The sequence below is a fragment of the Hemibagrus wyckioides genome, linkage group LG28, assembly GCF_019097595.1.
Source record: "Hemibagrus wyckioides isolate EC202008001 linkage group LG28, SWU_Hwy_1.0, whole genome shotgun sequence".
In the NCBI taxonomy this organism is placed as follows: Eukaryota; Metazoa; Chordata; class Actinopteri; order Siluriformes; family Bagridae; genus Hemibagrus; species Hemibagrus wyckioides.
This window is the reverse complement of record NC_080737.1, coordinates 91581-115641: the sequence shown is the minus strand read 5'-3', so window position 1 is coordinate 115641 and position 24061 is coordinate 91581. Positions and strand designations below refer to the sequence as shown.

General features: G+C 49.8%; 1 protein-coding gene across 2 annotated transcripts in view; it reads left to right on the top strand.

Annotated features, from left to right (window-relative positions):
* The first annotated feature begins 12944 nt into the window (after positions 1–12944).
* The window catches only part of LOC131348050 (globoside alpha-1,3-N-acetylgalactosaminyltransferase 1-like), a 37216-nt gene continuing 26099 nt past the window's right edge, over positions 12945–24061 (top strand). For both annotated transcript variants that reach the window (XM_058382607.1, XM_058382606.1), the window contains exon 1: positions 12945–13069. In XM_058382607.1, coding sequence (XP_058238590.1) covers positions 13017–13069 — 53 coding nt within the window. In that variant the 5' untranslated portion in view covers positions 12945–13016. The remainder of the gene's footprint in view (positions 13070–24061) is intronic.

Here is a 24061-nt window from a genome sequence, read left to right as displayed (position 1 = left end):
TGTGTGGGGGTGTGTGTGGGGTGTTGTGGGGTGTGTAGAGTGTGTATGAGGGGTGTGTGGAGGTGTGTGGGGTGTGTGAGGGTGTGTGGGGTGTGTAAGAGTGTGTGTGGGGTGTGTGGGGTGTGTAAGAGTGTGTGTGAGGGGTGTGTGGGGTGTGTAAGAGTGTGTGTGAGGGGGGTGTGTGGGGTGTGGTAGAGTGTGTGAGGGGTGTGTGGGGTGTGTAAGAGTGTGTGTGAGGGTGTGTGGGGTGTGTAGAGTGTGTGTGAGGGGTGTGTGGGGTGTGTAAGAGTGTGTGAGGGGTGTGTGTGGGGTGTGTAGAGAGTGTGTGAGGGTGTGTGGGGTGTGTAAGAGTGTGTGTGAGGGTGTGTGGGGTGTGTAAGAGTGTGTGAGGGGTGTGTGGGGTGTGTAAGAGTGTGTGTGAGGGTGTAGGGTGTGTGGTGTGTGTGAGGGGTGTGTGGGGTGTGTAAGAGTGTGTGAGAGGTGTGTGGGGTGTGTAAGAGTGTGTGTGAGGGGTGTGTGGGGTGTGTGGGGTGTGTGAGGTGTGTGAGAGTGTGTGAGAGGGTGTGTGAGGGGTGTGTGGGGTGTGTAAGAGTGTGTGTGAGAGAGTGTGTGGGGTGTGGAAGAGTGTGTGAGAGGTGTGTGGGGTGTGTAACAGTGTGTGTGAGGGGTGTGTGAGGTGTGTAAGAGTGTGTGTGAGGGGTGTGTGGGGTGTGTAAGAGTGTGTGTGGGGTGTGTAAGAGTGTGTGTGAGGGGTGTGTGGGGTGTGTAAGAGTGTGTGAGAGGGTGTGTGGGAGTGTGGGAGTGTGTGAGAGGGTGTGTGGGGTGTGTAAGAGTGTGTGTGAGAGGTGTGTGGGGTGTGTAAGAGTGTGTGTGAGAGGTGTGTGGGGTGTGTAAGAGTGTGTGTGAGAGGTGTGTGGGGTGTGTAAGAGTGTGTGTGAGGGGTGTGTGGGGTGTGTAAGAGTGTGTGTGAGGGGTGTGTAAGAGAGTGTGAGGGGTGTGTGGGGTGTGTAAGAGTGTGTGAGGGGTGTGTGGGGTGTGTAAGAGTGTGTGTGAGGGGTGTGTGGGGTGTGTAAGAGTGTGTGAGAGGGGTGTGTGGGGTGTGTAAGAGTGTGTGTGAGGGGTGTGTGGGGTGTGTAAGAGTGTGGGTGAGGGGTGTGTGGGGTGTGTAAGAGTGTGTGAGAGGTGTGTGGGGTGTGTAAGAGTGTGTGTGAGAGGTGTGTGTGGGGTGTGTAAGAGTGTGTGAGGGGTGTGTGGGGTGTGTAAGAGTGTGTGTGAGGAGTGTGTGGGGTGTGTAAGAGTGTGTGTGAGGGGTGTGTGGGATGTGTAAGAGTGTGTGAGGGGTGTGTGGGGTGTGTAAGAGTGTGTGAGGGGTGTGTGGGGTGTGTAAGAGTGTGTGTGAGGGGTGTGTGGGTGTGTAGGGGGGTGTGAGAGTGTGTGAGGTGAGGGTGTGTGAGAGTGTGTGAGGGGTGTGTGAGGGGTGTGTGGGGTGTGTAGAGAGTGTGTGTGAGGAGTGTGTGGGGTGTGTAAGAGTGTGTGTGAGGGATGTGTAAGAGTGTGTGAGGGGTGTGTGGGGTGTGTAAGAGTGTGTGAGGGGTGTGTGGGGTGTGTAAGAGTGTGTGTGAGAGGGTGTGTGGGGTGTGTAAGAGTGTGTGAGAGTGTGTGAGGGGTGTGTGAGAGGGTGTGTGAGGGTGTGTGGGGTGTGTAAGAGTGTGTGTGAGGAGTGTGTGGGGTGTGTAAGAGTGTGTGTGAGTGTGTGTGGGGTGTGTAAGAGTGTGTGTGAGGGGTGTGTGGGGTGTGTAAGAGTGTGTGTGAGGGGTGTGTGGGGTGTGTAAGAGTGTGTGAGGGGTGTGTGGGGTGTGTAAGAGTGTGTGTGAGGGTGTGTGGGGTGTGTAGAGAGTGTGTGAGGGGTGTGTGGGGTGTGTAAGAGTGTGTGAGGGGGTGTGTGGGGTGTGTAAGAGTGTGTGTGGGGGGTGTGTGGGGTGTGTAAGAGTGTGTGAGAGGTGTGTGGGGTGTGTAAGAGTGTGTGTGAGGGGTGTGTGGGGTGTGTAAGAGTGTGTGTGAGGGGTGTGTGTGTGGGGTGTGTAAGAGTGTGTGTGAGGGGTGTGTGGGGTGTGGAAGAGTGTGTGAGAGGTGTGTGGGGTGTGTAACAGTGTGTGTGAGGGGTGTGTGGGGTGTGTAAGAGTGTGTGTGAGGGAGGTGTGTGGGGTGTGTAAGAGTGTGTGTGAGGGGTGTGTAGAGAGTGTGAGGGGTGTGTGGGGTGTGTAAGAGAGTGTGTGAGGGGTGTGTGGGGTGTGTGAGAGGGTGTGTGAGAGTGTGAGGGGTGTGTGGGGTGTGTAAGTGTGTGTGAGAGGGGTGTGTGGGGTGTGTAGAGAGTGTGTGAGAGGGTGTGTGTGGGGTGTGTAAGAGAGTGTGTGAGGGGTGTGTGGGGTGTGTAGAGAGTGTGTGTGAGGGTGTGTGGGGTGTGTAAGAGTGTGTGAGAGGTGTGTGGGGTGTGTAAGAGTGTGTGTGAGGGGTGTGTGGGGTGTGTAAGTGTGTGTGAGGGGTGTGTGGGGTGTGTAAGAGTGTGTGTGAGGAGTGTGTGGGGTGTGTAAGAGTGTGTGTGAGGATGTGTAAGAGTGTGTGAGGGGTGTGTGGGGTGTGTAAGAGTGTGTGAGGGGTGTGTGGGGTGTGTAAGAGTGTGTGTGAGGGGTGTGTGGGGTGTGTGGGGTGTGTGAGAGTGTGTGAGAGTGTGTGAGAGTGTGTGGGGTGTGTAAGAGTGTGTGTGAGGATGTGTAAGAGTGTGTGAGGGGTGTGTGGGGTGTGTAAGAGTGTGTGAGGGGTGTGTGGGGTGTGTAAGAGTGTGTGAGGGGTGTGTGGGGTGTGTAAGAGTGTGTGTGAGAGGTGTGTGGGGTGTGTAAGAGTGTGTGAGGGGTGTGTGGGGTGTGTAAGAGTGTGTGTGAGGGGTGTGTGGGGTGTGTAAGAGTGTGTGAGAGAGGTGTGTGGGGTGTGTAGAGAGTGTGTGAGAGGGTGTGTGGGGTGTGTAAGAGTGTGTGTGAGGGGTGTGTGGGGTGTGTAAAAGTGTGTGAGAGGGTGTGTGGGGTGTGTGTAAGAGTGTGTGTGAGGGTGTGTAGAGTGTGTGGGGTGTGTAAGAGTGTGTGTGAGGGGTGTGTGTGTGGGGTGTGTAAGAGTGTGTGTGAGGGGTGTGTGGGGTGTGGAAGAGTGTGTGTGAGAGGTGTGTGGGGTGTGTAACAGTGTGTGTGAGGGGTGTGTGGGGTGTGTAAGAGTGTGTGTGAGGGGTGTGTGGGGTGTGTAAGAGTGTGTGTGGGGTGTGTAAGAGTGTGTGTGAGGGGTGTGTGGGGTGTGTAAGAGTGTGTGTGAGGGGTGTGTGGGTGTGTAAGGAGTGTGTGAGGGGTGTGTGGGGTGTGTAAGAGTGTGTGAGAGGTGTGTGGGGTGTGTAAGAGTGTGTGTGAGAGGTGTGTGGGGTGTGTAAGAGTGTGTGTGAGAGGTGTGTGGGGTGTGTGGTAAGAGTGTGTGTGAGGGGTGTGTGGGGTGTGTAAGAGTGTGTGTGAGGGGTGTGTAGAGAGTGTGAGGGGTGTGTGTGGAGGGTGTGTAAGAGTGTGTGAGGGGTGTGTGGGGTGTGTAAGAGTGTGTGAGGGGTGTGTGTAAGGGTGTGTAAGAGTGTGTGAGAGGGGTGTGTGGGTGTGTAAGAGTGTGTGTGAGGGGTGTGTGGGGTGTGTAAGAAGTGTGTGTGAGAGGGTGTGTGGGGTGTGTAAGAGTGTGTGAGAGGTGTGTGGGGTGTGTAAGAGTGTGTGTGAGGGGTGTGTGGGGTGTGTAAGAGTGTGTGAGGGGTGTGTGGGGTGTGTAAGAGTGTGTGTGAGGAGTGTGTGGGGTGTGTAAGAGTGTGTGTGAGGATGTGTAAGAGTGTGTGAGGGTGTGTGTGGGGTGTGTAGAGAGTGTGTGAGGGGTGTGTGGGGTGTGTAAGAGTGTGTGTGAGGGGTGTGTGGGGTGTGTGGGGGTGTGTGAGAGGTGTGTGAGAGTGTGTGAGAGTGTGTGGGGTGTGTAAGAGTGTGTGTGAGGATGTGTAGAGAGTGTGTGAGGGGTGTGTGGGGTGTGTAAGAGTGTGTGTGAGGGTGTGTGGGGTGTGTAAGAGTGTGTGGGAGGGGGGTGTGGGGTGTGTGGGGTGTGTAAGAGTGTGTGAGAGTGTGTGAGGGGTGTGTGAGGGGTGTGTGGGGTGTGTAAGAGTGTGTGTGAGAGGTGTGTGGGGTGTGTAAGAGTGTGTGTGAGAGGTGTGTGGGGTGTGTAAGAGTGTGTGTGAGGGGTGTGTGGGGTGTGTAAGAGTGTGTGTGAGGTGTGTGGGGTGTGTAAGAGAGTGTGAGGGGTGTGTGGGGTGTGTAAGAGTGTGTGTGAGGGGTGTGTGGGGTGTGTAAGAGTGTGTGTGAGGGGTGTGTGGGGTGTGTAAGAGTGTGTGAGAGGGGTGTGTGAGGGTGTGTAAGAGGTGTGTGAGAGGGTGTGTGGGGTGTGTAAGAGTGTGTGAGGGGTGTGTGGGGTGTGTAAGAGTGTGTGAGGTGTGTGGGGTGTGTAAGAGTGTGTGTGAGGGGTGTGTGGGGTGTGTAAGAGTGTGTGAGTGGTGTGTGGGGTGTGTAAGAGTGTGTGTGAGGAGTGTGTGGGGTGTGTAAGAGTGTGTGAGGGGTGTGTGGGGTGTGTAAGAGTGTGTGAGGGGTGTGTGGGGTGTGTAAGAGTGTGTGAGGGGTGGGTGGGGTGTGTAAGAGTGTGTGTGAGGAGTGTGTGGGGTGTGTGTAGAGTGTGTGAGAGTGTGTGTAGAGTGTGTGAGGGGTGTGTGAGGGGTGTGTGGGGTGTGTAAGAGTGTGTGTGAGGAGTGTGTGGGGTGTGTAAGAGTGTGTGTGAGGATGTGTAAGAGTGTGTGAGGGGTGTGTGGAGGTGTGTAAGAGTGTGTGAGGGGTGTGTGGGGTGTGTAAGAGTGTGTGTGAGGGTGTGTGAGAGGTGTGTGAGGGTGCGTGAGAGTGCGTGAGAGGTGTGTGAGAGTGTGTGATCGTGCGTGAGGGTGCGTGAGGGTGTGTGAGAGGTGCGTGAGGGTGCGTGAGGCTGCGTGAGCGTGCGTGAGGGTGCGTGAGAGTGCGTGAGAGGTGTGTGAGGGTGTGTGAGAGGTGCGTGAGGGTGTGTGAGAGGTGCGTGAGGGTGTGTGGGGTGTGTAAGAGTGTGTGTGAGGGTGTGTGGGATGTGTAAGAGTGTGTGAGAGGGTGTGTGGGGTGTGTAAGAGTGTGTGAGGGGTGTGTGGGGTGTGTAAGAGTGTGTGTGAGGGGTGTGTGGGGTGTGTAAGAGTGTGTGAGAGTGTGTGAGGGGTGTGTGAGGGGTGTGTGGGGTGTGTAAGAGTGTGTGTGAGAGGTGTGTGGGGTGTGTAAGAGTGTGTGTGAGAGGTGTGTGGGGTGTGTAAGAGTGTGTGTGAGGGGTGTGTGGGGTGTGTAAGAGTGTGTGTGAGGGGTGTGTAAGAGAGTGTGAGGGGTGTGTGGGGTGTGTAAGAGTGTGTGAGGGGTGTGTGGGGTGTGTAAGTGTGTGTGAGAGGGTGTGTGGGGTGTGTAAGAGTGTGTGAGAGGGGTGTGTGGGGTGTGTAAGAGTGTGTGAGGGGTGTGTGGGGTGTGTAAGAGTGTGTGTGAGGGGTGTGTGGGGTGTGTAAGAGTGTGTGAGAGGTGTGTGGGGTGTGTAAGAGTGTGTGTGAGGGGTGTGTGGGGTGTGTAAGAGTGTGTGAGGGGTGTGTGGGGTGTGTAAGAGTGTGTGTGAGGAGTGTGTGGGGTGTGTAAGAGTGTGTGTGAGGATGTGTAAGAGTGTGTGAGGGGTGTGTGGGGTGTGTAAGAGTGTGTGAGGGGTGTGTGGGGTGTGTAAGAGTGTGTGTGAGGGGTGTGTGGGGTGTGTGGGGTGTGTGAGAGTGTGTGAGAGTGTGTGAGAGTGTGTGAGGGGTGTGTGAGGGGTGTGTGGGGTGTGTAAGAGTGTGTGTGAGGAGTGTGTGGGGTGTGTAAGAGTGTGTGTGAGGATGTGTAAGAGTGTGTGAGGGGTGTGTGGGGTGTGTAAGAGTGTGTGAGGGGTGTGTGGGGTGTGTAAGAGTGTGTGTGAGGGGTGTGTGGGGTGTGTGGGGTGTGTAAGAGTGTGTGAGAGTGTGTGAGGGGTGTGTGAGGGGTGTGTGGGGTGTGTGGGGTGTGTAAGAGTGTGTGTGAGGAGTGTGTGGGGTGTGTAAGAGTGTGTGTGGGGTGTGTAAGAGTGTGTGAGGGGTGTGTGGGGTGTGTAAGAGTGTGTGAGGGGTGTGTGGGGTGTGTAAGAGTGTGTGTGAGGGGTGTGTGGGGTGTGTAAGAGTGTGTGAGGGGTGTGTGGGGTGTGTAAGAGTGTGTGTGAGGGGTGTGTGGGGTGTGTAAGAGTGTGTGAGGGGTGTGTGGGGTGTGTAAGAGTGTGTGAGGGTGTGTGGGGTGTGTAAGAGTGTGTGTGAGGGGTGTGTGGGGTGTGTAAGAGTGTGTGAGAGGTGTGTGGGGTGTGTAAGAGTGTGTGTGAGGGGTGTGTGGGGTGTGTAAGAGTGTGTGAGGGGTGTGTGAGAGTGTGTGAGAGTGTGTAGAGTGTGTGAGAGGTGTGTGAGGGGTGTGTAAGAGTGTGTGTAGAGTGTGTGGGGGTGTGTGGGGGTGTGTAAGAGTGTGTGTGAGGGGTGTGTGGGGTGTGTAAGAGTGTGTGTGAGGGTGTGTGGGGTGTGTAAGAGTGTGTGTGAGGGTGTGTAAGAGTGTGTGAGGGGTGTGTGGGGTGTGTAAGAGTGTGTGAGGGGTGTGTGGGGTGTGTAAGAGTGTGTGTGAGGGGGTGTGTGGGGTGTGGAAGAGTGTGTGAGAGGTGTGTGGGGTGTGTAACAGTGTGTGTGAGGGGTGTGTGGGGTGTGTAAGAGTGTGTGTGAGGGGTGTGTGGGGTGTGTAAGAGTGTGTGTGAGGTGTGGGGTGTGTAAGAGTGTGTGTGAGGGGTGTGTGGGGTGTGTAAGAGTGTGTGTGAGGGGTGTGTGGGGTGTGTAAGAGTGTGTGAGGGGTGTGTGGGGTGTGTAAGAGTGTGTGAGAGGTGTGTGGGGTGTGTAAGAGTGTGTGTGAGAGGTGTGTGGGGTGTGTAAGAGTGTGTGTGAGAGGTGTGTGGGGTGTGTAAGAGTGTGTGTGAGGGGTGTGTGGGGTGTGTAAGAGTGTGTGAGGGGTGTGTGACGTGTGTAAGAGTGTCTATGAGAGGTGTGTGGGGTGTGTGTGGTGGTGTGTGAGGGGTGTGTGGGGTGTGTAAGGTGTGTGTGAGGGGTGTGTAAGAGAGTGTGAGGGGTGTGTGGGGTGTGTAAGAGTGTGTGAGGGGTGTGTGGGGTGTGTAAGAGTGTGTGTGAGGGGTGTGTGGGGTGTGTGGGGGTGTGTGTGAGAGTGTGTGAGGGGTGTGTGAGGGGTGTGTGGGGTGTGTGGGGTGTGTAAGAGTGTGTGTGAGGAGTGTGTGGGGGTGTGTAAGAGTGTGTGTGTGGGGTGTGTAAGAGTGTGTGAGGGGGGTGGGGGGTGTGTAAGAGTGTGTGGGGGGTGTGTGGGGTGTGTAAGAGTGTGTGTGAGGGGTGTGTGGGGTGTGTAAGAGTGTGTGAGGGGTGTGTGGGGTGTGTAGAGTGTGTGTGAGGGGTGTGTGGGGTGTGTAAGAGTGTGTGAGGGGTGTGTGGGGTGTGTAAGAGTGTGTGAGGGGTGTGTGGGGTGTGTAAGAGTGTGTGTGAGGGGTGTGTGGGGTGTGTAAGAGTGTGTGAGAGGTGTGTGGGGTGTGTAAGAGTGTGTGTGAGGGGTGTGTGGGGTGTGTGGGGTGTGTGAGAGTGTGTGAGAGTGTGTGAGAGTGTGTGAGAGGTGTGTGAGGGGTGTGTGGGGTGTGTAAGAGTGTGTGTGAGGAGTGTGTGGGGTGTGGAAGAGTGTGTGAGAGGTGTGTGGGGTGTGTAACAGTGTGTGTGAGGGGTGTGTGGGGTGTGTAAGAGTGTGTGAGGGGTGTGTGGGGTGTGTAAGAGTGTGTGAGGGGTGTGTGGGGTGTGTAAGAGTGTGTGTGAGGGGTGTGTGGGGTGTGTAAGAGTGTGTGAGAGGTGTGTGGGGTGTGTAGAGTGTGTGTGAGGGGTGTGTGGGGTGTGTAAGAGTGTGTGAGGGTGTGTGGGGTGTGTAAGTGTGTGTGAGGAGTGTGTGGGGTGTGTAAGAGTGTGTGTGAGGATGTGTAAGAGTGTGTGAGGGGTGTGTGGGGTGTGTAAGAGTGTGTGAGGGGTGTGTGGGGTGTGTAAGAGTGTGTGTGAGGGGTGTGTGGGGTGTGTAAGAGTGTGTGAGAGTGTGTGGGGTGTGAGGGGTGTGTGAGGGGTGTGTGGGGGTGTGTGGGGTGTGTAAGAGTGTGTGTGGGGAGTTTGTGGGGTGTGTAAGAGTGTGTGGGGTGTGTAAGAGTGTGTGAGGGGTGTGTGGGGTGTGTAAGAGTGTGTGTGAGGGGTGGGTGGGGTGTGTGTGAGGGGTGTGTGGAGTGTGTAAGTGTGTGTGTGAGGGGTGGTGTGGGGTGTGTAGAGTGTGTGAGGGGTGTGTGGGGTGTGTAAGAGTGTGTGTGAGGGGTGTGTGGGGTGTGTAAGAGTGTGTGAGAGGTGTGTGGGGTATGTAAGAGTGTGTGTGAGGGGTGTGTGGGGTGTGTAAGAGTGTGTGTGAGGGTGTGTGTGTGGGGTGTGTAAGAGTGTGTGTGAGGGGTGTGTGGGGTGTGGAAGAGTGTGTGAGAGGTGTGTGGGGTGTGTAAGAGTGTGTGTGAGGGGTGTGTGGGGTGTGTAAGAGTGTGTGAGAGGTGTGTGGGGTGTGTAAGAGTGTGTGTGAGGGGTGTGTGGGGTGTGTAAGAGTGTGTGTGAGGGGTGTGTGTGTGGGGTGTGTAGAGTGTGTGTGAGGGGTGTGTGGGGTGTGGAAGAGTGTGTGAGAGGTGTGTGGGGTGTGTAACAGTGTGTGTGGGGGGTGTGTGGGGTGTGTAAGAGTGTGTGTGAGGGGTGTGTGGGGTGTGTAAGAGTGTGTGTGGGGTGTGTAAGAGTGTGTGTGAGGGGTGTGTGGGGTGTGTAAGAGTGTGTGAGGGGTGTGTGGGGTGTGTAAGAGTGTGTGTGAGGGGTGTGTGGGGTGTGTAAGAGTGTGTGAGAGGTGTGTAAGAGTGTGTGTGAGGGGTGTGTGGGGTGTGTAAGAGTGTGTGTGAGGGGTGTGTGTGGTGTGTAAGAGTGTGTGTGAGGGGTGTGTGGGGTGTGTAAGAGTGTGTGTGAGGGGTGTGTGGGGTGTGTAAGAGTGTGTGAGAGGTGTGTAAGAGTGTGTGTGAGGGGTGTGTGGGGTGTGTAAGAGTGTGTGAGAGGTGTGTGGGGTGTGTAAGAGTGTGTGAGTGGGGTGTGGGGTGTGTAAGTGTGTGTGAGGGGAGTGTGGGGTGTGTAAGAGTGTGTGTGAGGGGTGTGTGGGGTGTGTAAGAGTGTGTGTGAGGGGTGTGTGGGGTGTGTAAGAGTGTGTGTGAGGGGTGTGTGGGGTGTGTAAGAGTGTGTGAGAGGGGTGTGAGTGTGTGTGAGGGGTGTGTGTGTGGTGTGTAGGAGTGTGTGAGAGGTGTGTGGGGTGTGTAAGAGTCTGTGAGGGGTGTGTGGGGTGTGTAAGAGTGTGTGAGGGGTGTGTGGGGTGTGTAATAGTGTGTGTGAGGTGTGTGTGAGGGGTGTGTAAGAGTGTGTGAGAGGTGTGTGGGGTGTGTAAGAGTGTGTGAGGGGTGTGTGGGGTGTGTAAGAGTGTGTGTGAGGGGTGTGTGGGGTGTGTAAGAGTGTGTGTGTGTGGTGTGTGGGGTGTGTAAGAGTGTGTGTGAGGGGTGTGTGGGGTGTGTAAGAGTGTGTGTGAGGGGTGTGTGGGGTGTGTAGAGTGTGTGAGGGGTGTGGGGGGGTGTAAGAGTGTGTGTGAGGGGTGTGTGGGGTGTGTAAGAGTGTGTGTGTGTGGTGTGTAAGAGTGTGTGTGAGGGGTGTGTGTGATGTGTAAGAATGTGTGTGAGGGGTGTGAGGGGTGTGTAAGAGTGTGTGTGAGGGGTGTGTGGGGTGTGTAAGAGTGTGTGTGTGGGGTGTGTAAGAGTGTGTGTGTGGGGTGTGTGGGGTGTGTAAGAGTGTGTGTGTGGGGTGTGTAAGAGTGTGTGTGTGGGGTGTGAGGGGTGTGTAAGAGTGTGTGTGTGGGGTGTGTAAGAGTGTGTGTGTGGGGTGTGTAAGAGTGTGTGTGAGGGGTGTGTGTGGTGTGTAAGAGTGTGTGTGTGTGGTGTGTGGGGTGTGTAAGAGTGTGTGTGAGGGGTGTGTGGGGTGTGTAAGAGTGTGTGTGAGGGGTGTGTGGGGTGTGTAAGAGTGTGTGTGAGTGAGTGTGTGTGAGTGTGTGTGTGTGTGAGTGTGTGTGTGTGTGTAAGAGTGTGTGTGAGGGGTGTGTGGGGTGTGTAAGAGTGTGTGTGAGGGGTGTGAGGGGTGTGTAAGAGTGTGTGTGAGGGGTGTGTGGGGTGTGTAAGAGTGTGTGTGAGGGGTGTGAGGGGTGTGTAAGAGTGTGTGTGAGGGGTGTGTAAGAGTGTGTGTGTGTGGTGTGTGGGGTGTGTAAGAGTGTGTGTGAGGGGTGTGTGGGGTGTGTAAGAGTGTGTGTGAGGGGTGTGAGGGGTGTGTAAGAGTGTGTGTGAGGGGTGTGTGGGGTTTGTAAGAGTGTGTGAGAGGTGTGTGAGGGGTGTGTGTCTGTCCTCACTATCCCCTGAAGCGTCTTGAGATCTGAGACGGTGCAGTTCCCAAACCAGGCAGTGATGCAGCTGCTCAGGACGTTCTCCACGCTGGACCCATCGATGGACAGTGGAGAATGGTCACTCTGTGCTCTCCTGAAGTCAACAACCATCTCTTTGGTCTTGTCGACGTTCAGGGAGAGGTTGTTGGCTCTGCACCAGGCTGTTAGATGTTGCACCTCCTCTCTGTATGCTGACTCGTCGTTCTTACTGATGAGACCCACCACGGTCGTGTCATCGGAGAACTTGATGATGTGGTTGGAGCTGTGCATTACTGCACAGTCGTGAGTCAGCAGAGTGACCAGCAGTGGACTGAGCACACAGCCCTGAGGAGCTCCAGTGCTCAGTGTGGTGGTGCTGGAGATACTGTTCCTGATCCGGAGTGACTGAGGTCTCCCAGTCAGGAAATCCAGGATCCAGTTGCAGAGGGAGGTGCTGATGCCCAGCAGACTCAGCTTCTCCATCAGGTGCTGAGGGATGATCGTATTGAATGCTGAACTGAAGTCAATGAACAGCATTCGTAGGTAAGTGTCTTTATTGTCCAGGTGTGTGAGGGCCAGATGGAGGGTTGTGCTGATGGCATCGTCTGTGGAGCGATTTGGACGATATGCAAACTGCATGGGGTCGAGTGAAGGTGGCATCAGGTTCTTAATGTTCTTGATTATATGTGCAGATGTAGAGACGGCTGTATGTGCTTTTGTATAGGTATATGAGTGTGATCGATGTGTGGTTATGGAACTGCAGATGTATGTTATACCTGGGTATATACATACAGTATGTGCAATCAGTACATTGATTACAACGTCATTACACTACAAATTCCTTTTTTTTCTTTTTATTTTTTGTGTGTTTGTTTTTTGTTTCTGTTTTTCCTTTTCCTTTTTTTGATGGGGAATGGGGATTGTTCTTTAAAATGTGAAAATTCAAAATAAAATATTCAAAAAAAACAACAACATAGAGATACAAAACAACACGGAGCTAAGGACAGAAAGTAAGTTTCCATTTATGGCTTATGCCAGACGCTCTTATCCAGAGTGACTTACAATTTATAAATTTTTTATTACACAATTGAGTAATTGTGGGTTAACAGCCTTGCTCAGGGGCCCAGCAGTGGCAGCTTGGTGGACCTGCGATTTGCACTTACAACCTTTCAATCAGTAGTCCATTGCCTAAAACACTAAGCTAGGTCCTAGCTACGTAAAGTGCATGGCATGCAACATACTGCCAACAAACAATACAAAACACTAGAGTACAGGACACACACACAAAATACATTCTGCAAAGTATAAACAGTGCAATGTTATGTTCAAAATAGAAGTGTAACAAGAGGGTTCTTGTAAACACATACACTTCTGTATAGCAGCAAATGGTGGCAGTTTGAAATGTGTGCAAAAACAGCAAAAGCATGTACAAAAATTACCTTTTGAAAAACAGGGAACAGAGAAATGACACGCTGAATTCAAATGCTGATAAACAAAGCAGCTCCACCTTATTCTTAAGGGTTTCATGTTTCTGTTTCTTTTGTACTGCTTGCAATGTTTGCTTATCTCTATGGTAGTGTGTGTCCAATCAATGTTGATAAGGATCAGCGTGTGATTTTTATCAGCGTGTAAAGGTTCATATTGAAGGGATAAATGATTATGGTGTGAAATGAATGTGTCTGGAGTTAATGTGTCGCTGTGAATAAATGCCTCTAAGAAATGATGTCAGTGTAAATCTGAGAAGTCTGTATTAAAAACAGAAGTCTGTAATGGATGTACATCAGGTAGCATCGTCTCCTCACAGCTCCAGCAGTCCCAGTTCCATCCATAGACTGGTTTACTTCAGGGTGGAATTTAACATCTTCTCTTTGTGTGTGTGTGTGTGGGGGGGGTTGTTCCTCCAGGTTCTCCCACTGTCCATAAACACGCTGGTAGACAGATTGGCTACAGTTATATATTTTAGTTTTGAGTGTGTTTACAGGAAAGGTCAGATCCAGCACCGAGTCAAGGATAAAGAATTTACTGAAGATAAATGAAAAGTGAAATAAAAGGAAATACATTGAGAGCAGTCAGACTGGCCACACAGGTCCTTCTCTCTCTCTCTCTCTCTCTCTCTCTCTCTCTCTCTCTCTCTCTCTCTCTCTCTCACTCACTCACTCACTCACTCACTGACTTATAAATACACACACACACACACACACACACTACACCCCTAATAGAAGGCAGCAGCATAATTTTTTGGGGTGAAGGACTAACAGAAGGAAGTTTACGATGCGACAGAATTTGTATCTACTTTTTGCAATATTGGCGTTTGTTCTGCTCGGGTAAATTATCATTTTATTATTATTATTATTATTATTATTATTATTATTATTATTATTATTATTGTTGTTGTTGTTGTTGTTGTTGTTATTAAATAGACTGCTCTACAGGTTGCTTTATTTAACATAAATATTAAAATGCAAAAACACCATCACTGTGAATACATGTCAGATATTTCTTTCAGACTGGAATCATCTAAACTGGGAAAAATGTAAAGAGTGTAAATGTTCCTGTGGCTTTACAGGTCAGCTGCGGGTCAGCTGGGGGTTTATTTATCAGTAAATATGCAGCTAAAGTTATAGTACTGTATTATAAAGTAATGTACTGTATTGTATACTCATCACCAGTGTTAAGAAGGTTACTTTGGAAATGTAATCAGTTCCAGATTACAGGTTCCTCTGTTTAAAATGTAATAAGTCGTGTAACTTTTCAATGACTTTATAAAAGTAAAGTAACTGATTACATCTGATTACTTTTAAGTTTCTAATGGAAATTTTCAACTAAATCATTTCCAAACATTTATCCCAGGCAGGGTTAACCTTACAGTAGAACTCAACTCTGTTTACTGTTAGAATTTTAAATCTTTCATCACTTGAATTAAGATTATATTAATTTAATTTTAAGCCCAGCCACAAAACCAGACTTCAGAACAAAAACGGTTTAATACTGTTTTAGGAATCAGATCTTTGCATAGCTATGACAGGACACACTGGCAAGTAACAATGCCTTGGAAAAAACCATAATAATAATCTGTAAAGAGTCATCATAATGTACACTACAGCGCTAAAATAACTGAGTTATATTAGATCTGACACCAACACATTTACAAGGAGGAAAAGTGTGAGATATATATTTACTGTCAAAGGGTTCAGAAATAGAAGTGTGCCTGGTAAAGGGAGCTAGCAGACTAGCGAATTTGTTGTGAATGTTATGAATACAGGTCTTGAGTACTCTGTGGGCTCGATGAATGCGCAGGCGCGTTTTAGTGGATTTTTTTCCACAGAGCAGCTTCAGTAAATCAACTGACCACTCCGTCACTTTTTATTATACAGAAACGAGTAATATATCATTCCAAACTAAAGGGTCTGTTTTTATTTCTGTACACTCACAATAATGACAAAAATTTTACATTTTAAATATATTATAAAATAAAGAAAGGCTAGGTTCCATACCTGCAGATGCTTCCTCAGGTTCAACAATGAAGCCTTTGATGCTGAAAGCACTTTAACAGCCGGGAAACTAATTTCCCCCTGAACTGTTATATTTGCCCCTTATTGGATTTCAGGATGAAATTATTTTTAAATTTCCAGGACTGAAATGCATTTTTATCACTCGCCATGGTGGTCACTCTCAGACAGTGTATTGGCCTAAAGCTTTCCACGGCAATGTGGATTAATGTAATTGGCAGACGCTCCGCAAATTCAAACCAGAGAACCAATCAGAATCATCAGAATAGCACCACTTTAACAAACTCTAACAACAAATTAATATTTATTCAACATATACTAGTTTTTTTAAAGAAAATATTCAGATGTAACTCTATTTGTAATCTTTAACATTTTTTCTCAGTAACTAACGAATTACTGTTACATTTATTTTGTAATTAAATTACATAACGCCGTTACATGTAACTAGTTACTCCCCAACACTGCACATCACCAAAGGAAAAAAAAAATTCACTGGAATCCTGTTTCCTGGTACAATATTTAAATAGTCAGTCAGCCTGTAAAAATATTGCATGTGTACAAAATTATTATTCATTTGTCATCTTTTGAGAAATGAATAAGGAAATGATATGCTGATTTCAGCCATTCATAAACAAAGTAGCTGCACTTCATTCCATCTGTGTGTGTGAGTGTGTGTCCATTCAATATTGATAAGGATGTTTGGCATCAGCTGTGATGTTTATCACATTAGTAAATGTTTTCACATTCAGTGTTCCAAATAATACACCCACAATGTGTGTGTGTGTGTGTGTCTGTCTGTCTGTCTGTCTGTCTGAGAGAATCTTCATTTCATTTCATTTAAATGATATTTTATTCCACACTGCTAATAATTTAAATACTTCACTATTTCATGTTACTGTGTTTAGACAAAATATAAGCAGCAAAAGTCAAATATTTCTATTGCTTTAGCCGTATTTCACTCTTTTATTAAAAACTTTAATGAGTATTACTCAGTTTTATTCTCTTCATAATTTCACACTCATGTCACTTATATAGCAGTGTTTATAGCAGTGTTATATAGCAGTGTTATAGCAGTGTTATAGCAGTGTTATAGTGGTGTTATCAGTGTTTTATAGCAGTGTTATAGCAGTGTTATAGCGGTGTTATCAGTGTTATATAGCAGTGTTATAGCAGTGTTATAGCAGTGTTATAGCGGTGTTATCAGTGTTATATAGCAGTGTTTTATAGCAGTGTTATATAGCAGTGTTATAGCAGTGTTATATAGCAGTGTTATAGCAGTGTTATAGCAGTGTTATATAGCAGTGTTATAGCAGTGTTATATAGCAGTGTTATAGCAGTGTTATATAGCAGTGTTATAGTAGTATTATATAGCAGTGTTATATAGCAGTGTTATATAGCAGTGTTATAGCAGTGTTATATAGCAGTGTTATATAGCAGTGTTATAGCAGTGTTATATAGCAGTGTTATAGCAGTGTTATATAGCAGTGTTATATAGCAGTGTTATAGCAGTGTTATATAGCAGTGTTATAGTAGTATTATATAGCAGTGTTATAGCAGTGTTATATAGCAGTGTTATAGCAGTGTTATATAGCAGTGTTATAGCAGTGTTATATAGCAGTGTTATAGCAGTGTTATATAGCAGTGTTATATAGCAGTGTTATATAGCAGTGTTATAGCAGTGTTATATAGCAGTGTTATATAGCTGGCCATTGTTGCTGCCATATTGAAATAGAGCGCTCATGTTAACCGCTTACATTGCCAAGTTGGGCCTAGCCCATGTTATGCTGCTTCATACTTAGCCAGCGCTCATTGCAACCGCCACGTATTGTTACGCCATATTGTTATTACAGCGCTGCCATATTGCGCCATGTTAAGCGCCATATTGTTGCGCCATATTGCTGCCGCCATAGCGTTACTGCCATGGTTGGTTTGCCATATTGTTAGCTGCCATAGCAAACTCATAGCAAAGCCAGCAGCTACAGCCCATATGTTGCGCCACATGTATGCTGCCATTACTAGCCAAGCGTCACATTGTTGCATACATATTGCTTGCCACATAAGGCGCTACATATTGTTAAGCGCAGCATATGTGTTGCTTAGCCATGCTTGCTGCCATGCCGCCGCCATGTTGCTGCCATACATGTTGCCAAGCGCCACAGCGGAGCAATTACATGCTGATAGCCATACAGGCCATACAAGTTGCGCCCAGCACCCAGCGCCATGTTGCTGCCTTCATAAGCCATGTTACTTGCCATAAGCTGGAGCACTACATGCAGCAGCGCTCATTGCTGCTGCTCATATGTTGCGCTCAGCAGCAGCACATACATGTTGCTGCCATAATGCCAGCGCCATACAGCCATGGCGCTCATGTTGAGCTGCCATTATGGTTAAGGCGCATACATGTTGCTACTCATTACTGCAGCACCGACATTGTTGCTGCTCATGTTAAGGCCATACTAAGTTAAGGCCATGGTTCATGCTGCTGCCATATTGTTTCTGCCATAAGCAGCACCATTACTGTTGCTGCTATATGCTGCTGCTCACGCTGCCGCAAGCGCTCATTAGTTGCTGCCACATTGAGCCGCTGCCATAGCAGCATGTTGCACATGCCAGCGCCCATAGTTAAGACATACAAGCTACATGTTGCTGCTCATATTGCATGTTAAGCTGCCATATAGGCACAGCTATACGTAGCCATGCCATATGTTGCTGCTCATACTAGCGCCATATTGTTAAGCTTGCAGCAGTACATTACGTTTAAGCTGCCATACAGCCAAGGCCACATGTTATGCGCCATGTTATAAGGCTCATACAGCCGCGCTACTGTTATGTAGCAGCACCACATTGTTAAGCAGTCGGTATAGCTGTCACATAAGCCAAGCGCTCATTGTTGCAACATACAAGCTGCTGCCACAGCTATGTACCACATATAGCCAAGCGCCATGTTGCGCACCAGCATGTTGCTGCCATTATTGCTGCCACATGTTGCGGCCAAAGAGCACTATTGTTGCTGCCACATGTTGCTGCCATGGGCGAGAGCCAAGCGCCATATTGGTTAAGCGCTCATACAGCCAGCTGCCATAGCAGCAGCACTCAACAAGGTCACTGTTGCTGCCGAGCATAAGCCGCTGCAACATAGCACCATTCATATTGCACATCACATTGCTGACACATTGCCAAGCGCTCACAGCAGCACCATACTACAAGCTATGTCACATTGCTGCGCCACATGTTGCGCTCATGTGCCAGCACCATACAGCTGGGCGTCATACTGCGCTGCCATGCGCTTTCATGTTGCGCTACATTGGTTACAGCAGCACTCACAGCGCAGCTGCCCATGTTATGCCATACTGGGTTAAGGCTCATAGCAGCACATTTACATAAGTTGCAGCCATATTGTTGCGCTCATGCCAACCGTCGCACATTGTTAAGCGCTCATACCAAGCCAGCGCTCATATACAGCCATGCCATATGTTACAGCTGCCATGTTATGGGTTGCCGCACATGTGCCGCCATGCTAAGGCCATATTAAGCGCTCATAGTTGCGCTCACATGTTTGTCCCTATAGTTTGGCTACATGGGTTGCTCATATTGTTAAGGCTCCATAGTTGCTGCTGTCATACAGCAGCGCTGCTCATGAGCCAGCGCAACATGTTATGCCATGCTTATAGGCTCATGTTGCGCCGAGCATATTAACTGGCTCATGCTGTTAAGCGCACAGCCTGCCATATGTTGCTGCACCATGTTAAGCGCCATACATTGCTGCCGCTCATAGCAGCGCCATACGTTGCTGCCATATGCTAGCTGCGCCTGCTAAGCGTCATACAGCATTGCGCTTCATAGCTGCCGCAACATACGTTGCTGCTCATACAGCGCTGGTCACAGCTAGCGCCATACTGTTAAGCCAGCCATATTGCTGCTGGCCATACGTGCTCATACAGCGCCATACGTTAAGCGCCATACAGCAGCGCCATGTCGCGCTCATACAGCAAGCGCCATAAGCCAAGCGCCACACTGCTGCCATGTTAAGGCGCTCATAGCATGTTGCATACCACATGCTGCTTATTACAGTTAAGCTGCTATTGTTGCTGCCATGCATCACTACATTGCTAAGGTCACCATGGGTTAAGCTGCCATAGGTTGCTGCCATGCTCGCTGCCATGTTGGCTCATACTGCCAAGGCCATGCTATGTCGATGCTGGCGCGCCATTACACCCAGCTGCCATGTTACTACACAGCATGCTATGAAAGCAGCGCCACATAGCTGCCAAGCGCCATATGCTGCTCCCATGCGCCATGCTGCTCACATGTTGCTGGCCAGGCGCAGCACTATTATTGCTAAGCTGCCATTGCTGCGTCACATAGCTGCTGCCATGTTGAGCAATCACATGTTGCTAATCATGGGTTGCTGCCATATTGTTAAGGCCATTACTGAGCCATGCACCATGTTAAGCGCCATATTGTTGCTGCCATAGCTTGCTGCCATATGTTGCTCGCTGCATATTAGTTATAGTTCCAGTTCATACCATATGTTGCTACATCATATATGTTATGCAATCACAGCTATGTTGCGCCATATAAGCTGGCGCTACATAAGCAGCAAGTACCATATAGTTGCTGCCATTACTGTTAAGCTTGCTAAGGCCATACTGTTGCTGCCATTACAGCATGCCACACAGTTAGCGCCATAGCAGCCAAGCTCATACTGCTTGCTGTCATATTGCTTACGCTACATATATTACCAGCTAGCACATATTGGTTGCTGCCATACAAAGCACCACATGTTGCTGCCATAATGTTACGCCACAGCATCTGATCACATTGGGTGTTGCGCACTACAGCCAAGTGCCATACTGTACAATTGCTGAGCTCAGCCTGGCTAATGCTGCGCTCATGTTTGCCCCTGTCACACAGCTGCTGCCATGTGCCCAAGCGCCATCACAGCCGCTGCGCATACAACCGCTGCCATTGTTACGCTCATTAGCTACTGGGTTAAGCGCTCAGAGCAGCACTCATACAGCTGCTGCTGCTACATATTGCCTGGGCCATATTGCTGTTGCTCAGAGCAATCCACTCATGCGGCGCTTATTAATCCCAGCGCAATCATATTGGGCAGCCAGGCTTGCCAGCTGTCATGAGCAGACTGACATTGCTTAAGCTGTCCATAGTTGCTGCCACATGTTGCGCCACAGCGCCCATATAACCTACATTGAGCCAGCTGCTCATGGGTTATGCGCCATATTGCTGCGCTTGATACGCGACTCACTATGGAACGGTGCCAGCTACTCATTGAGCGCAAGGCCATAGTTGTTACGCTCACATGTTACACATGTTACTGCCACTGCTGCTGCCACATTGTTGCTGCTCATAAGAGCTGCCATACGTTGCTGGGCCACATGCTGCTGCCCATTAAGCTTACGCTTACATACTGTTGCGTGCCATATCACAGCCAAGGCCACATGTTGCCGCCCATGCTGCGCCCATACATGCCGCTGCCACAGCAGCAGACCATTGCCGCGCTCACATTGTTGAGCGCAGCCATTGTCGCCGTGCTCATGCCGCTGGCTGCCCATACAAGCTGTCCTCATATGTTGCTGCACACATATGTTGCAAAGGCCTATACGTTGCTACAAGATAGCTGTTGCTACCATTGTTAAGCTGCTCATATTGTTAGCTGCCATGTTACTCAGCTGCTGCCATATTACAGGTCATGCAGCCAAGCTGCCGCTCATATACTATGCCATAAGCCAGCGCCATGGTTAAGCTGCTCATAGCAGCTAAGCTGCCATGGTTACAGTGCTCACACTGCCAAGCTGGCAACACATGCTATACATAGCAATCATTATTAGTTAAGCTACATACTGTTGCTGCTGAAGGTTGCTGCACATGTTACAGCCGCGCTCATACTGTTAAGCGCCATCAGCAGCATCATGCTGTTGCTGGCGCCATAAGACTCACATTGTTGCTAAGGCCATATTGCCACATGCCATATTGTTGGCTGCCATACGCTTCGCTGCCATACTGTTGCTGCCATTACAGCCACGGTCATTAAGCTACATGCCACATGTTAAGATAGCAAGCATATGTTACGTCACATACGTTACAAGCCACATGTTAAGCGCCATATTACAGCGCCACACTGTAGCTAAGGCCATGTTAAGCCGCTTACATATTGCTTGGGCTAGCCCCATATTGGTTAGCTGCCATGGTCGCGCCATAGCTGTTACGGCTACATTGTATGCTACCATGCTGCTTCGCTACATTGAGTTAAGGCTCATATTGCTGGGCCACATGCTGCCATGCCTGCTGCCATAGCAGCACGCACATAAGCCAAGGCTATTGTTACTGCCTCATGTTGCTATGCATATGTTGCTGCTTACATGCTATGACTCATGCATGTTGCTGCCATGTTACGCTCATATATGCCACATTGTCATAAGCGCCATACAGCACATGTTAGTTATTAGTTAAGGCTCATATGTTGCTACTATGGACGCTGCTCATGTTGTTAAGGCCATAGAAGCGCTCACATGCTGCTGCCACATTAAGCGCCATTAAGCACCACTACATTGCCAAGCGACCATGTTATGCCATAAGCCATAGGCTATACATATTGCCAGCTGCCATAGTATGCCACAGCGCGCCATATAATCGTGTTACAGCCATGGCATTACAGCCAAGCGGCACATATGCCGCTGTCATGCGTTAAGCTGCTCATACGTTGCTGCCATAGCAACTGCCATATTGCGCCATGCATGTTGCCAGCACATATTGCGCTGCGCCATACGCCGCTGCCGATACTGTTAAAGCTGCTCTGTTACATGTTAGCTGCCATAATGCCAGTTGCGGTCACATTGTTGCGCGCCATGGCTGGCAAAGCCTCACATGTTACTGTCACATTGCTGCTGGCCCGCTGTTGCTGTCACATTACTGCTTTGGCCCGCTGTTATAGCCTTATAGTTGGCGCTCACATTGCTTAAGGCCATGCTGTTGCTGCGTCACTGTTGCTGGCACATGTTGCTAACACATGCTGCCAAGCGCCACACTACAAGTTTAGCTGCCATATTGTTGCTGCCATGTTGCTGCCATGTTTAACCGTCATTGTTGCAACACCGCAGCCATATTGTTATATGCTCATACAATGGCAAGACCAGCAAGCCAGATAGCAGCCAGCACATACAGCCAAGGGTCATGTTACATAGCCATAATACAGCGCTCACATGTTCGCCGCTCATGTTGCTGGGCCCCATAGTTGCTGCCATACAGCTGCTCATACTGTTAAGCTGCCCCAGGTTGCTGCAACATTATGCTCATACATATAAGCGCTCATTGCTGCCGCACATGTTGCTTTTTGCCATATGTTAATCGCTCATGTTGGCTAAACACATGTTGCCAAGGCCATATTGGCTAGCTCATATGTTGCTGCTCATACTACAGCGATATAGCATCACATGCTTGTTGCTCAGATGTTGTTTGCGCCACATTGTTGGCAACATACACGCCACATGTTAAGCGCTCAGCAGCACTCACATGTTGCTGCCATACAGCTGCTGCCATACTAAGCTGCCATATGCCGCAGCAGCACATGTTATTGCCGCGCCGGCTGTTGCTGCAACATACAGCTGCTGCCATGCTCGCTGGCCATACAGCCAGTTACATGGGTTAAGCGCTCATACGTTGCTGCCTGATATTGCTGCTGCGCATACCAGCAGCAAGCATACGGTGCCAAGCGCCATTACGCGCCCACGTTAAGCTGCTCACATGGTTAGCTGCCATACAGCCAAGCTGCTCATGGTGCGCAAGCAGCCATATGCTCATAGCACTGCCATAACAGCCAAGCGCCATGGCTATGCCATGCTGCGCCACAGTTACTGTTGCTGCCATATGTTGCTGCTCATAGCTGCTGCCATATGTTAAGCCAGCTCACAGCAGCAAGCGCCCGACATGAGCCAGCGCTCAGCGCATGTTAAGCTGCCACTTTATGTTGCGCGGCCCGAGAAAGCAGCGTCACATTGCGCCAAGCGCCATACGTTGCGCCATTGCTGCTGCCATGCTCACAAGAGATGCCATGCGGCCATGCTGCTGCCAGCTAAGCGCTCATAGCTATGCCAAACGTCATACACAGCGCCAACTGCTACAGCAGGCGACCAGCGCCATATTGTTACACATAGGCCATAAGGCCGGTGTTTGACCAGCTGCTCATGGTTGCTGCCATATGTTGCTTGCTCATACTGTTGCTCATATGTTGCCATACAGCTCTAGCATTGTTGCTGGGCCATATCGGGCCAAGTCACACGCAGCTGTTCCTATACGGCAGCAAGATGCCAGCCAAGTTGCCATACTGTTATAGCTGCCTCCATGTTGCTAGCCACTGTGGAGCTGCTTTGCCATAGGTGTATATGTCTTTATGTTATACATGTTGTTATGCTGTCCATGCCATACATCGCAAAGCAGGCACTATTGTTACTGCCATAATGTTATACCATATGTTAGCTGCCATTATTGCCAAATCGCCATACAGCCAGCGTTTATGCCATATTGCAAGGCTTCATAAGCAGCCAAGCGCTTACAGCTAGCGCCATATTGCGCTGCGCCGATGAGTCACGCCACAGCGGCGCTTATATATGCTCGCGGCCATATGTTATGCCATGTTAAGCGCTCACATTGTTACGCACATTGCTGCTGCCATGTTGCGTCACGTTGCTGCCATACAGCCATGGGACCATAGGTTGCTGCTCATACAGCGCCTTCATATAAGCGCGCCACATGCGCCGCTGCCATGTTTAGCGCCATAAACGTTGCGCTCTACCAGCGCCTCACACAGCCATGCCACATGTTTAAGCGTCCATACAGCCAGCGCTTCATATTACTGGTTGGCTGGGGTCTCATGTTGGCGCCACATGAGCCAAGCTGCCATGTTGCTGTCTCTTGCAGCTGCGCGTCGAGCATGGTTAAGCGCCATTAAGTTGAGCCATTGTAGCGTCATTTAATGTCGCTGCCCCATGTTAGCTGCCCACAGCCAGCTGCTCACATTGCCGCGCTCATACGTTGCTGCCATAGCTGCTGCCGCCATGTTGCGTCCATACTAAGCGCCGATGCTGCTGGTCTCCATGCAGCCACATTGCGCTCAAGCGCTTACATACTCAGTTAAGGTCCCATGTTGCTAAACATTGTTATGCTGTCGATAAGTTGCGCAGTCCTAAGTTAGCGCCACACAGCAGCGCCAGTGAAGGCCATAAGCCATGTTAGCAGTCTTATGTACTGAGCCGCTGCCATACTTAATGCTGCCTTGATATTGTTGCTAAGCGCATAGTTATGCCAAGGTCTTGATGTTTGCGCCATATTGTTGCTGCCATACTGGTTGCAGCTGCGTCTTTATTGGTTAAGCGTCCATGTTGCGGTCCTATTGTTACAACATATGTTTCGCGCCACATTGTTGCCATGTTACGTCTGATAGTGTCACATGTTTGCTGCTTGATGTCAAGGCCATATATAGCTCCACATGGTTAAGGCTCACATGTTAAAGAGACAGCCATGTCATATTGTTGCTGTCATGTTGCTAGTCCATGTTAAGGCCACATGTTAAGCGCCACATTGTTGCTGCCATTGTTGCTGCCTCATGTTGCTGGGCTCATACAGCCACACATATTGTTGCTGCCATATTAAGGTCTTACTCAAAGTTGCACATACAGCCAAGGCGTCACATTGCCAGCCATGCCATACCAGGCCTGATTGATAAGGCGTTCACAGCTATAAAGCACCATACGTTGCTGCCACTGTCGCACGATATCGCTGCTGCCACAGCAG